The 14,627-nt window shown below is 45.3% G+C and overlaps 1 protein-coding gene across 2 annotated transcripts in view; it reads left to right on the top strand.

Annotated features, from left to right (window-relative positions):
* The first annotated feature begins 2,612 nt into the window (after window positions 1–2,612).
* The window catches only part of HACL2 (2-hydroxyacyl-CoA lyase 2), a 34,437-nt gene continuing 22,422 nt past the window's right edge, over window positions 2,613–14,627 (top strand). The window contains exons 1-6 of one of the 2 annotated variants that reach the window (XM_077250193.1): window positions 2,613–2,803; window positions 7,200–7,324; window positions 9,502–9,703; window positions 10,533–10,660; window positions 10,903–11,041; window positions 11,877–11,988. In XM_077250193.1, coding sequence (XP_077106308.1) covers window positions 7,208–7,324; window positions 9,502–9,703; window positions 10,533–10,660; window positions 10,903–11,041; window positions 11,877–11,988 — 698 coding nt within the window. In that variant the 5' untranslated portion in view covers window positions 2,613–2,803; window positions 7,200–7,207. Of the gene's footprint in view, window positions 2,967–7,199; window positions 7,325–9,501; window positions 9,704–10,532; window positions 10,661–10,902; window positions 11,042–11,876; window positions 11,989–14,627 lie in introns of both variants that reach the window. The other variant, XM_077250192.1, reaches the window with a different exon arrangement.

Below are 14,627 nucleotides of genomic sequence, written 5' to 3'. Positions count from 1 at the left end.
GTATTTACCTCAGTATTTATAAGTCAAAACCAGGAGTGGGTGATAAATACAGAAGTGGTGACGTGTTTCTATTATACTTTTCCTCTGATTGTTCCACTCCTGGTTTTAGCTTACGAATTCTGAGGTCAAATACTGACCAAATACTGAATGTGTGAATTTGGCCATACCATGCAGATGCCGGTTGTTTCATACAGCCGGCATTTGCCTGTAACTACAGCGACCACAACTTTTTCGGATCCCTGTGGTTTGACCACTTAAATGTTTCTGTCAGTCTCTGAAAGGGGCAGTTAAAAGACACCATTGCTGGTGTACACAATCACAGGGAAACGAAAGGTTACCATGGCAGCTGGGAGCCTGTGGAAAACATCCAACATGCATTTGCATATTTCCCATAACGGATGGGGGCAGTGTTCTGGATCACTGCGTTGAGAAACACGTGATGGTGTCTCCGCGGTGTTGGATGTTTTGGTCTCCCCGAGGCCAATCATCTGTGCCTTTACAGCCTTTTACTAGGCACTGCTCCTAATAGCCAGATTCCTACTCCGCACTGATGAGGGGCAAACACCCCGAAACAGCTGTCTGTAGATGGATACCATGCTTGGCATAGGTGGTTTTCCTGTATTGGATGTTTTCCTTTATTGGATGCTGCCCTTCCCGTGGTTGTTCCTTCCCGAGGAAAGGCCTGGCTATTCACTGCTTGCGTTGAGAAACACGTGATGGTGTCTCCGCAGCTATCCTACATGGGAGCCTGTGGAAGGCCCAAGTCACTGCCATCTTAGTTCTCTTGTGAAGTTCAGCTACAGGCTGGGCTTAATAGGAGACTGCGATTTTCACAGTATGCTATAGCATAAGGCTACTTTCACACTAGCGTCGGGCTCGGCCCGTCGCCGTGCGTCGGGCCGAGGTCCCCGACGCTAGCGTTGTCCCCGCCGCACAACGGGGGCAGCGGATGCATTTTTCCCACGCATCCGCTGCCCCATTGTGAGGTGTGGGGAAGTGCGGGGAGGTGGGGGCGGAGTTCCAGCCGCGCATGCGCGGTCAGAAAAAGCGGACCGTCGGGAGCAAAAAACGTTACAGTAAGGTTTTTTTCTCCCGACGGTCCGCTACCACACGCCCAAGCGTCGCAAAACGGACGCGACGTTTGGCAATGCGTCGCAAATGCGTCGCTAATGTTAGTCTATGACGAAAAAACGCATCCAGCAAGAACTTTTGCTGGATGCGTATTTTCGGCAAAACGACGCATTTGCGACGTATTGCAGTTAACGCTAGTGTGAAACTAGCCTAAGTGATAGGACGATCACAGGTTCAAACCTCCCTACAGAGACTAAAAAGTCAAAATTAAAAATACATACGGTATATGAAATATATAGAAACTTAACTCACCCCCTTTTGTCACTTTGAAATAAAAAAAATACAAATATTTGACATCGATGTGACCCAAAAAGTGCAATCTATCAAAATATAAAATGATTAAACCATACATTAAATGCCAAAAATAAAAACAAATCAGAATGCTAGAATTGCCATTTTTTAATTGCTGCACCAAAAATGCAATAAAAAGATATAAAAAATTCCTATGTACCCTAAAATGATATCAATAAAAACGTCAGCTCAAGTCACGAAAAACCAAGACGTCACACAGCTCCATCGATGAAAAAATAAAAAACTGAAATGTAATGGGTCTCAAAAAATGTTATGAAATAAATTGCATAAAAAAACTAAAAAAAAAAAGTGTGAACATAGCCTTAGACTATGCTCACACGTTGCATTTTTGGTGTTTTTTTTGCTGATTTTTTTAATGCAAATTTAAAGCTGCGTCATACATTACCAGCAAAAGCTATGAGATTTCAGAAATCTCACGCACATACAGTTTTTTTTTCCTGACTGAATAGGAAAACTGTTGAAAACTGCAGCATGTCATTATCTAAGCGTTTTTTGTCCCATAGAAAACAATGAGTAAGTGCAAAAACACAGCAGGTTTTCCTGCATTTTTTTATGCAAAAAACTAAAGAAGTTGCATCATGGGGTTTTTGGGGGCACTTATCTTTATCAGCATGCACGAAATACAATAAAAATGCAGCAAATACGCAGCAATGCTGCAGAAAAAAAAAACGCAGAAAAAATGCAATGTGTGAACATAGCCTCTCAGTAAAGTGTATGGAATTAATATAATTTTCACACTCACTTTTTTTTTTTACCCCTGCAGAAAGTGACCTGAGGTGCAATTGTGAAATTTGCAAGTCAATCTCTTGTAGTACTTTGTGTACTTTTTATTTGCATATTTTCCTCGTAGAGTTGAATGAGATGAGGAAAAAACGCAGATAAGAAAACCCATGTGATCCTCTCAAAACACCGGAGATATTTAACAAAAGCGGTTTTATTTAAAACATGACATACCGAAAAGAAACAAAAATTGCAGTTGAAAAAAACTTGTTAAAAACTCATGCAAAAAGTAATGAAAAAAGAAAAAAAAATACCAGTAACATAATGCCAGAAAATCTCATTATGGAAACTTAGCCTTAGGACGGTAACCTAACCCTTGTAATTCATACGCCTTGGAATACAAAGAGTTAAAAGAGCATCATAATGCAGCTCCTCCTTGGGTAACCCCTGTCCCAGTCCCAATGTTTAACCCTATTATTACTGGCTGTTCTTGCTGCCTCAGCAGTGAGTTGTATGTGACATCTGTGAGATCACGTGAGCAGCAGCCAGAGAGGATGTCTGGGTAAAGATCAGGGGAGAGGGAGGAAGTACAAGCCTGTGATTCCAGTCCCCTTCATTGCAAGGCTGCTGCTTGACTCAGGTAAGGGGCAGGGTCCTTGGTGGGTGCTCGAAGGTCCCTCAAGAGCACCAAACAATGGTGTGATGAATCCGTATACCATTATGTCATGTAAATATGATATATCTATTGCTACGAGTCTGTCGACGGTCTGCAGGGGTTTTAGGAGCTGAAATCCACTTCTACGGTAAGTCTCGGATTGTGCAATGCTGTCCTGAAAAAGTTCTTTAGGGCAAAATGTAAATCTTTGCATTATGCAGTCTGCGCGAAGCTTCGCTGAGAACTAGAGTTTCCTATTGTGATGTTTTCGGTGTACTTCTGACTCCCTATGTAGGGGCACATATATATTCAGGCCATATGTGTATAACATAAATGCGAACACCTGGGCTAAGGAATAGTAGGTAACACTGGGTTTATACAGTCCGGGGGTCTCCTGACCTGAATTTACAACTTTGCATATGCCCAATGAAGCTGTAAATTCAGATTAGGGAAATACGGTCGTCCGAACCCAGGCCAAGTATGTGCATGTATGGGATTTATAGGGGTTATGCGGCCATACACCCTCCCAGCATATCAGGCTTGAAGGGACGCCACCATTGACTAAGGGTATGTGCACATGTTGCGGATTTCCTGCGGTGCAGAAACGCTGCAGATCATCCGCAAGTGATTTACAGTACAATGTAAATCAATGGCAAAAAAAACCCGCTGTGCTGATGGTGCGGAAAATTCCGTGCGGAAACGCTGCGGATTAAAAGAAGTAGCATGCCACTTCTTTTTTGCGGATCTGCAGCGTTTTTGTACCCATTCCATTATAGAAATCCGCAGGGGTAAAAAACGCAGTAAATCCGCACCAAAAACGCACAAAATCCGCGCAGAAAACACGACAAATCCGCACCTGCGTTTTCTGCCAAGAGATGCAGAATCCGCACCAAAAATTCCTAAGCCTAATCTGCAGCGTGTGTACATAGCCTTAGGGGTTGTACAGTGAATATTGTGCCACATACTACAGTATTTCTTATTGATACGGTATTCACCACAATAAATCCGCAGTCCGGTTTCCTCCACTCAGCTCCTTTATTATTGCCCTGGCAATTGTGAACCAAACTTCAGTCAGTATAAGGTAGAAATGTAATCTATAGGTCTTCATACACACAAATGTCGCGTGAACCTGCTGATTTTGGCAGAACTGTATGTATACGGGAAAACCGGGAGAGATGGCTGTTAGCCAAATGATATCTGTCTCATGTCTTTGCGTATTAAAGCCTATGGACACCTTTTGACTTGGGGAAAAAAAAAATACTTTTACATGTTAGAGGTGACCTTTTCAGTCTACAATCTTTGTTCGTTCTCTGATTTAAGACTCAGTGAAATGCCTTTCAAAGCCTGATCCTTGTTTCTTTTTTTTTGTGGGAGTGTCTCTCCCTGTAATGCATGCTGGATACATGTGTATTCGGGGTACTGCTGTATTTAATTGTTTTCAACTATCAGCACAGCTTCTATGCTGTATGTACTTTTTCTGAATTGTGCTTTCCACCTTGTCTAAAACTGCTTTTTTTCCTGCCCTCCCTGAAACCATAGATACTTTCTCCTCTCTCCAAATTGAAGAAATCTGTGTGTAACACTTTCCATCTCCCTGCTGCTATCTTTAAGGCTGGATTCGCACATCCATTTGTCACGGACTGACCGCAGGTCTCCTGACTAGGTCCTGACAGCCTTAAGGGTATGTTTCCACGTGCAGGAAACGCTGTGTGTTTGACGCTGCGCAGAGCCGCAGCGTCAAACACGCAGCGTCCAGATGTTACAGCATAGTGGAGGGGATTTTATCAAATCCCGTATCCACTATGCGTGGTAACACGCACCCGGCTGCCCTGCGATTCCGGACATGCTGCGCGTCTTTTTAGATCGCAACATGTCCGTATACCTTGTGGCGACGCTGCGCCGTCGCAAGGTATATCACAGGGCCCTATGTGTGGGGTGCGATGATGCCGGATGTGTGCAATGAACACATCCGGCATCATCGCGTCACAGAAGGGGGCGGGGCTTAGGGCGGAGCGGGTTTGCTGCTCCGTCCAAACCGCCGGCCATCCTGAAAGTGGACACATACCTTTAGGGTATGTTTCCACGTTCAGGATTGCATCAGGATTTCACGCAGGTAAAATCTGCACCTGAGGTCACTGGCAGGTCACCTGCATTTTTCATGCATTTTTTGACGCGTTTTTTATGCGGATTTGTGTGTGTTTTTGTAATCTCAGGCGACAGGCGCAGTCCGGCCATGAATTGGAGCGGGATTTAAACCACGCTTCGCTGATTGGTCACTCCCGTAAGGCCGCGACCAATCAGCGATATTGCAGCGGAATTTAAACACCGCTTCGTAAGTAAACTACATACATATTCTAGAATACCCGATGCGTTAGAATCAGGCCACCATCTAGTAGATATATATTAGCAAGGCTGATGTTTATTAATGAACGTTTAATTAAAAAAAAAAAAAAAAACGGGAAAAAAAATGGCGTGGCTCCCGCGCAATTTTCTGGGCCAGAGGGGGAAAGCCGACGGCCGGAAGCCAATATTTGTAACCTGGGAAGGGGGTAATACCCATGGCCCCTCTTTAGGCTATGAATATCAGCCTGCAGCTGTCTGCGTAGCCTTTACTGGCTATTAAATTAGGGGGACACCCCCCAAAAAATGATGTGAGGTCCCCCTATATTTTATAGCCAGAAAGGCTACGCAGACAGCAGCGGGCTGATATTCATAGCCTAGAGGTGGGCCATGGTTATTGGGTCCCCCGGCTACAAATACCAGCCCCCAGCCGCCCCAGAAATGGCACATCTGTAAGATGCACCAATTCCGGCACTTAGCCCCTCTCTTCCCACTCCCCTGTAGTTGTGGGATATGGTGTAATAAGGGGTTAATGTCACCTTGCTATTGTAAGGTGACATTAAGCCCGGTTAATAATGGAGAGGCGTCAATAAGACACCTATCCATTACTAATCCTATAGTAGTGAAAGGGTTAAAAAAAATAAAGACACACCCTGAAAAAAGTTTTTTAATGTTTCTTAATTTAACCTTACTTACCATACTCGATCGCCTGCAAAAAAATTAAAATAATAAACCGTATACTCCCTGTCCGCCGTAGTCCAATTAATAATGAGTGTCCCACGATGATCTCCCCTATAGAACAGTAAAATCGGGTGATGTCACTGCTCTATAGACCTCCAGTGACACACTGACAGGAGACAATGGCTCCTGCAGTGCACCAATGAAGAGGTTACCTGAGTTCAGGGTCTCACTTTATGGCAAAGCTGCGTGGGAATTTTCCCACTCAGCAGTGCCACAAGTGAGACTAGGGACTATTTCTCACAGGGGCGGAGGAATACATTGCTGAAGATTACCTTCTGTCATTGTATTCCTGGAGCCTCTGGAGAGCGGTCGCATCAGCTGATGTGGCTGCTCTCCACGGGAGATCGTCATGGGACACTCGTTTTAATTGGATATCTGCGGATCAGGGAGTATATTGTTTGTTTATTATTTTAATATTTTTTACAGGTGACAATGGCTTCGGGGATCAAGGTGATGGTGAGTATGTACTCTGTTATATGTACTGTATGTCTATATGTATGTACTGTATGTCTATTTGTATATAGTGCATGTCGTATGGTGCATGGTGTATGTTCAATGTTGTATGTTGTGTGTTGTATGTGTACACAGTCTAGACGAGTCCAGCTCTGCTACATCTGTATGCCTGACATCCAGATGTAGCAGTGCCTGTAGATGATCGCAGAAGGTAACTCTCCAGCGATCACCTACACTGCAGCGTTCGCACAATCAGCTGATCAGCTGACCGTGAGAGCCAGCCTAGTGACCGGAGATAACCTCTCGGTCACGTGCACGGCGGTTATCGCGAGAACTGCAGTGGACGAGGGACTTCCGGCGGCAGGACAGGTGAGCTGGCAGCCTGGCATGTAAATTAGGAGACATGCGTAGTAAGCTGCGTTTATGCAGTTACTACGCATGTGACTAATCATTAGATGTGGTTTCTACGGGTAATTTACGGTGCGGCGACGGAGCGTCGCCGCATTGTAAACAGACATGCTGCGTTCTGAAAAGAGGCGCCGCATGTCCTTTTACGCGGGTCTGCTGCATGCGTGTTTTAACGCATAGTGGAGACGGGATTTCAGGAAATCCCCTCCACTGTGCTGTAACATCTGGACGCTGCGTGTTTGACGCTGCGGCTCTACGCAGCGTCAAACACGCAGCGTTTCCTGACCGCGGTAACACACCCTAATACAAAGCTGGATGGGGAAGAAAAAAAGCGAGAAATCAAAACCAAGCAAAAGTTCTGATGGATTTGTACTTGCCTAGACAAAGGCAGTAGTAAAATGGAAGTGCATATTTAATAAAGAAATTTTTTTTTTCTCAGGCACTTCAATGGATCACGGTTGTGAGTGCATATACCTTGTGGGTGCAGCCCTTGGAGCATTAGTGTCCATTGTACTGCTGTGGTTGGGGCACCGTCTGGGTGTCCTCTATCAGCTCTTTCATAAGGTAAATCATATGGAAACTTTGCATTACACAATATGAATCCACAACTGGAATATTTTCTCGCTTTAATAACCGCCCCGTATTACAAAATATCTTTTATTTATGTTGAAACCACATAACCATATTTATAGCCTAACCGGGCAAATGAGCTCCGCCATCAGGTATTTAATGTCTAATAAATTAACTCTCACTAAAGACTTGCATGATTCCTGCTCTACCATTCCTGCAGCTGGACATATGTGATTATTTCATAGAGAGGTGGGTTAGATAAATTGTCGATGCTCCTACTGCCATTTTAGACTGGCGAAACCATAAATTCATGCCCCCAAAAATATGGTCTTGGGTTGTTCTTTATGTTTTATAAGTTTTTATTGATGTTTATATTTTTTTAATTAAAAAAAAAAGTATAAGCAAGAGAATCTCCAGGGGGAAAGAATCTTACAAGACATTGAATTAACTTGTCATAAATCATTGATCATCAATTTACTAATTAAGAGGAATAATCAAAAGTTTGCCCTTTACTCCAGACACCCTGTAATAAGAAAATGGAAAAGAAGTAAAAAAAAAAAAACGAGGGTGATATATGAAGTGAATAAGAAAGATGTTTCTGTGACTTTAGGGAGTCCTAGAATGATAACCGCGGCTGCCAAGGAACCCAAAATTTGTCATTAGTCAAAGTGTCTTCTGCTAATAGCTCCCCCATCCGTATCATAGCAGTGAGTTCCTGGAACTATTCTCCCTTTCTGGGTACAACAGTGGGCTTCCATTGTCTGGGGATGACTCCTTGAAAAAATGGCGTAATGGTATTTAAATGAGCCAGGCATAATGGAGAGTAGGGATATTTGAGGAGTAGCTACAGGAGGACAATCACTGACTTTACAGTAAGTAATGAATACCATGTTCCAGAAAGATTTCGATTTTGGACAGTCCCACCATACATGACGCATGGTCCTTCTGCTCATCCCACATCTCCTACATTTCTCCGAGATAGAAGGGAAGAAGTTAAAACAGACTCCTCTACTCCCTGGTGAGGAGTTTATGGTTCTTCTCTTTAACCCAAATTAATTTATGTGATGAATTGAAGGAATTAAGCCCTTCATCCTGTAATAGTTAATAAGGTTGAAAAACACAAATGTCCATCAAGTTCAACCAAGGGATGGGGAAAAAACAATGGGTACATGCATAATCACAATCTCTGATCCAATCCACCACAAAAAATTATTGATCCACTGGGCGCCAAGTTCTCTTTCCCAGGGTGACATTTATTTCTGATAGTAAGTCTTCTAACAGGTGATCTTAAGGTCCCCACAAGGTATGGGTTAGAGTTGTCTTTTGGTGGAAATATGCCTCCTGTGGAGAAAGTGGAGCAGTAAAGTGAGAGTCTGTGGTAGTCACATTTAGTAAATGAGTTGGCCACGAGAGAGGAGTCTCGGGGTTGGCCCTCCTTAGGAATAGAAAGAAAAGAGCGGGGAATCTTTCAGGATGTGGTACAGGTGAAAATCCTCTGAGCCGTTCCAGCGTAGAGAGCGATCAGAGTCCACCCCAAGCTGGAACGCTTAGTTACTAAAAAGTATAGTCAAAGGACCAACAAAATTAGATAGAATCCCTTTGGGAATTGTCTTATCCCACGTATCTAAGAACATGGAAGATGACAAGGCCTGACTTTACTGGGGAGCAAGGGGAGAGAATGAATCAATGGACATGTATGTTCAGCCTCAATCTCCTTCTTATGCTTCAATGTTCTAGAAAAATGCCAATCAAATAACCTGAGGAAAATCACTACTTTTTTTGTCATGTATCTGCTATTGCTTTGGACAGGCAGCAAGCTTACTCCTTGCATTCAAAAGAGCTTTTAGACTCTAGTCACCCAAGTCTCATATATGAATTTCCTATACCACATATGGTGACCTACACGAAGGCTATGGGCTCCTTGAGTTGGGTGAAGGGGCTTGTTGCCATCTAGTGCCTGAAGTCTGTTCACAATTCGGATGTTTGCTATGGGGCCCTAGGAGTTCTATATGCTCCCCTATCTTATAACGCCATCTTTTTCTGAACAGACTGCAGTTACAGATCAGTGTTCCTCTGTATTTCTTCCGGGAACTCTGTTAGCTTGATGTAATGAACTGTATCCGGGCTGATACGTCTGACCCTAAATACATCCAAAATTATTGTATTCATAGGTGGAAACTCAAAGTCCCTGTCATGGAGGAGAGTTGGTGGCTGAAGTGCTTCAATCCCACGGTGTAAAATTTTTATTCACCCTAGTTGGCGGCCATATCTCGCCCATCTTGGTTGCAAGTGAAAAGTTGGGAATACGGGTGGTTGACACGAGGCACGAGGCCACAGCGGTATTTGCTGCAGATGCAGTAGCCAGACTCTCCGGTAGGAAAATCTCCATTATTAATGTGGATATAAAATAATAAATGAGTGATGACTCTGTACATCTTACCTTTCCTTCCATCTGTGTTTAGAAAAATCTTTGCTTTCTTTCTGAAAACAGTGCCTCACCTGTCTTCAGGCTATGTGTGGTATTACTTTGGGAGGGATGAGTTGCAATCCCTGTTCTGTGTAGCATCGTGGGGTCACGTGTGTCGCTGGTTTGGAAAGATGCTTCTGTCTTACAGACTTATGGCCTATTTAGATGAAACAATAATCTTAAAATGAGCTTGAGTTGTTCCTGACTATCAGACACACTAAACAGGCTGCTGATCACCAGATGAATGATCGAAATGTATGGACGTTGGCTGGAATTATTTTTTAAGGAAAAAAAAAATCAGCATTCTCGGCAGCACATTATCCTGTGTAAACAGGAAGTGCTGCAGTGCATTATGTCATCCTATGTGCACAGAACGATCGATCATATTAACAGTCGTTCTGTGGGTATAGAATGGTCGTCAGCCTGCCTATACAGACCCAGCAAAAGACCGTCCAATGGCTTGTCTTCAGATGATCGACTGCCGTTTAACGGCATGGATTGTGCCGCGTAACATATTACGGTACGCATGAAAGGTTCCACTTTTAGGCCAATCAGACATTTGTGCCCTGCACTGGGAATGTCTAAGACTGGAATGATCCTAGCCTTATTGGGATCATTGATGACCATGGCAGGGGTAAAATCTTACAAGGTGGTCCTTGTACCGCATAATGGTTGTGCGCCCCCCTCCCCCCACAAATTATAGTAAAGTTACTTATACACGTTATTTCGGTGCAGGTACGGTCGGTGTGGCAGCAGTGACAGCCGGTCCAGGATTAACCAATACTGTGACTGCTGTTAAAAATGCTCAGATGGCGGAGTCTCCCCTGCTGCTGATCGGTGGAGCAGCCGCAACATTGCTACAGGTAAAGTATAAGCTAATACAAAGGAGGGGAAGACGGTGCATGACACCAGGGTCCTAAGAGTCAGGAAAAGAGAACCTGTATCGTTCACCGCCCTCTAACCTGCAGTAACATGCACACAGCCATATGAAACAGGAGGCCCAGGATGAACGTGCTTTGCCCTCCACCAAGAAAAGAGCAATTTATGGATATATTTAGTATTGCTGGTATATTTTATGTTTCCTTTTTTTCTTTTTTTAATCTAGGGGCGAGGAGCTCTCCAGGATATAGACCAATTGTCCCTTTTCAAGCCCATTTGTAAATTTTGTGCATCTGTCAGGACGATACGTGACATTGTCCCGGTGTTAAAGAAAGCTCTAGCTGAGGCCCAGTCAGGAACTCCTGGTGAGTAAGGCTGCATGTTGTAAGGGAAAATGTTGCAACTGTAGCTTGACTTTTGTGGGCACCAATCTCCCAACTATGCCAGGTCCTTAATTAATAATATTGCTCTTTTTATATGGACCAAACAGACCCTCTAGACCAGAGGGTCCGACTTCATCCACTATAGCTACAGCCCTGCTGGAGGACCTTTCATGTTGCTGCACTACACATGCTGCCCATAGATTTCAGTAGGAATTGTGTAATACCTTATTTCACCTGTGGAGGCGCTGCATCGGGAAGTAAGCACCTGCTGCCAGATTCCAGCAGGACACCCTCTGATAGGCTGAGAGCACAAGAAAGTCAACTGACCAGATCTCTGATTTGTTGATTGTCTTGGAGCAGATAGGGATTTAGGCTACATTCACATTAGCGTTCTGCGCCGCAGCGTCGGGCGCCGCAGCGTCGCCGCATGCGTCATGCTCCCCTATATTTAACATGGGGGCGCATGGACATGCGTTGCACTTGCTTTTTGTGACGCACTGTGGCGCATTGGACGCAGCAAGTTGCAGTTTTTTCTGCGGCCAAAACCATGCAAAAATGGACGCATGCGTCACAAAACGCTGCATTGTGCATGCGTTTACATTTGCATTGTGCGTTGCGTCGCCGACGCTGCGGCGCACAACGCAAATGTGAACGTAGCCTTAATCAGACATAGGAAGATGCTTTGTACAACTTACGGTGGCAGCAAAAAAAAAAAGCTGCAAAATTACATAATTAAAGTGCTGCAAAAATTGTATCATGAATTTTAATAGATTTGTTGAAATCAGAATGTTCGCCTAATTCCTTCTTGCATTTACAGGCCCTGTTTTTGTAGAATTTCCTATCGATATTCTATATCCGTATCATGTCATCCAAAAAGAGCTAGCCCCAAAAGGAGCCCCGAAAGGAATCATGGGAAAAATAATCAGCTGGTAAGTGAAATATTTGCTGGCTTGGTATTCAGATACAGCTGCGCCCTTCTATCTGGTATAAGAGTGATGTACAAATGTGTATTATATGACTTGCATCCTATAGTTTTTCGCTCTGTAGACTTTAAAGGAGTTGTCCACTGCTCTGACAACCCTTCTCAATTTCCATGTCTCCCAAAAAATTAATAACACTTATACTCGCCTCTGTTGCTTGCGCCGTTTCAGCAGTGTCGGCGCTGCCTCTCCCAGGGATCATGGAGCGCCCCCACACCGCCGCAGGGCCGAGGGGTACCCGGAGCCGGGCCTCTGGGATCTCAGTCCTGGGGTTGTCACGGTGGCTAGACCCGGTCCGTGGCCCTGTCTGTCAGTGGGCGACGTCCGGTGCAATAAGTGGTGTTGTAACGGTGCAGTTGTGGGGTGCGGGTCGCGGTAAATAATGAGGACACCAGGTTGCAGTCTCTTTACCTCTTTACTGAAGGTTTTGGAGACCTCAGTCCAGAGCGCTGTTAACTGGGTTGTCAGAGACCGGCCGGTCCAAAGGCACATCAGGAGTTCTCTTTACAGGTGGGAATCAGTGTCTACCTTCTAGCGCTATGTGTTGTAGTTCTTCCCTGCTGAGCTCCCGGGATAGTCCTCACAACTGTTTCTGTCTGTCTCTGATGTTCGCTTTCTCCGTCCCCCAGATGATATGGTAGGACGCACCCGTATGACGGGGTAGGCCTGGAGTTCTTCCGGGACCCTAGAGTCGCCCCTCTCCCACAGCTGCCTCCGTTGTCTGCTTAGGTGTTAAGTGAGACAGCCAACCTGTAATTAGCTGTCCGGCCGTGGTTTGCAGTAGTACTTAAAGTCTCTTACTTGCTCGGCGTTCCGGCCACCGACTGTTTGCGCCTCAGAAGGATGTTGCCTCGGTCTAACAGCACGACTCCTTCTGGTTCTAATTCCTCTTTACTGTATTCCCGTTGTTCACTGGTTTGTTCTGCTCTGAGGAGTCTGCCAGGATCCCATCCCTGACAGGTCCTCTCACTAGCTCTTCCCAGCTACTTCTCCCTGTCTTCCTGTCCAACCCCCAGTTTTACCAGAGTTGTGAGGAGTGGCCTACTAGATAGGACCACCCCCCCTGGTGGCCGGAGTGTGAAGTGTGGTGTGAGTGTACCTGGTCAGAGAAACTCCTTAGTGCAATCAGACGTACCATAGCTCCCCATAGTGGCGGAGCCACAGTACTGCAACAACCAGGACTCTGGGGTGCTGCACTCCCCCCCCGGTTAAATCCAGTACTCCGGGACTGGGAAAACAAGAACAATAATACATGTTAACAGGAAACACACAAATTTTTGAAATAGCATAACAATTGAACATAACTATGCTTCCCTTTACGGGAGGTGAGGATTCTTGAACGTTGCAAAAGTTAGGTCATGCACAGTTTATGACTCTCAGTTCAGTGGTTGAAACAGCGGGGACCCCGGGTAAACAAAGGGGTCCCCCTTATGAAAGTTTTTGAGCAATTCACCGTCCATTACTCTAGTGTCCATTTAAAAACCTGTAACAAAAAGATATGCATACAAACATTTTCAATTAAATAGCAGCCCTTATCAATACCTCCAAGTTTTGTAGCGGAGGGGAGTTTGATTTTGAGTGCTGCGTGTGGACCTTCGCAGCGCAGGGGTTGCTATTGGCCTAACAGGGCCCGCTATGCTTGCTACCGCTGGTGTAGTGCACTGTCTTCTAACTACACTTCTAGTGAGTCTGGGTAGCACTGGCAGGTTGGGGCTCCCAGAGCTGCGGTTATCAACAGTGGGTACAGCAGATTCACTGATAGCAGAGGGAGGATTTGCCGGCTCAATGGTTGGCATGGCTTCATCAGGTAAGGCTTGTTGAGGTAGCGGGGCCAGATGATCTGGTACCACCATCGTTTCTGGCGGGTCCGGCTGTTGAAACATTATGACAGGTACCACGACGGCTTGGTTTATCTGAGTCCAGGACTGGGGAAAGTCACCAAGGACAGTATGGAACATCTTCTCCTTTTCCACCGGCGGGGAGATTTCTGGGGCCGTGCCCCTCTCTTTTAACTTATCGGGGCAGACCTTAAGGTGATCCCTGGATACCGCTGTCGAGGTCTCCCCTCTGTCCTTGCTGATGAGACAGACCTTTGTGTTGTCGAAGTCGGATGGCAGGATGGTATACGGTTCTGCTTCCCATTGGTCATCGAGCTTGTGTAATCTCCTCTTTCGTTTAAGTACTTGCTCACCAGGTGACAGGGGAATCGCAGGAGCGTGTTGGTTGTAGTCCCTTTCTTGCTTCTGCCTAGCCTGGGCGAGACTTCTCTCTACACACTCCTGTACTTCGCGGTACCTTCGCTGCCTTTCTGCATCGCAATCTGCATCCGGCGAGGTATCTTCGGGTACTAGGACCCCCATGTCCAGATCAACGGGTAACTGACTAGACCTTCCTCGCATCAGGTACGCTGGAGTACAGTTGGTGGAACTTACTGGGATGTGGTTGTACATATCCACCAAGTCAGGCAACTTTGTCGGCCACAGGTTCCGTTCCTCCACAGGCAAGGTCTTCAATAAATCGATTACTACCTGGTTCATCTTCTCGCACATCCCGTTGGTTTGAGGGTGGTACGGTGTAGTTCTGATCTT

Source organism: Ranitomeya variabilis, chromosome 4 (genome assembly GCF_051348905.1).
Source record: "Ranitomeya variabilis isolate aRanVar5 chromosome 4, aRanVar5.hap1, whole genome shotgun sequence".
In the NCBI taxonomy this organism is placed as follows: domain Eukaryota; kingdom Metazoa; phylum Chordata; class Amphibia; order Anura; family Dendrobatidae; genus Ranitomeya; species Ranitomeya variabilis.
This window is presented reverse-complemented; position numbering and strand designations above follow the sequence as displayed.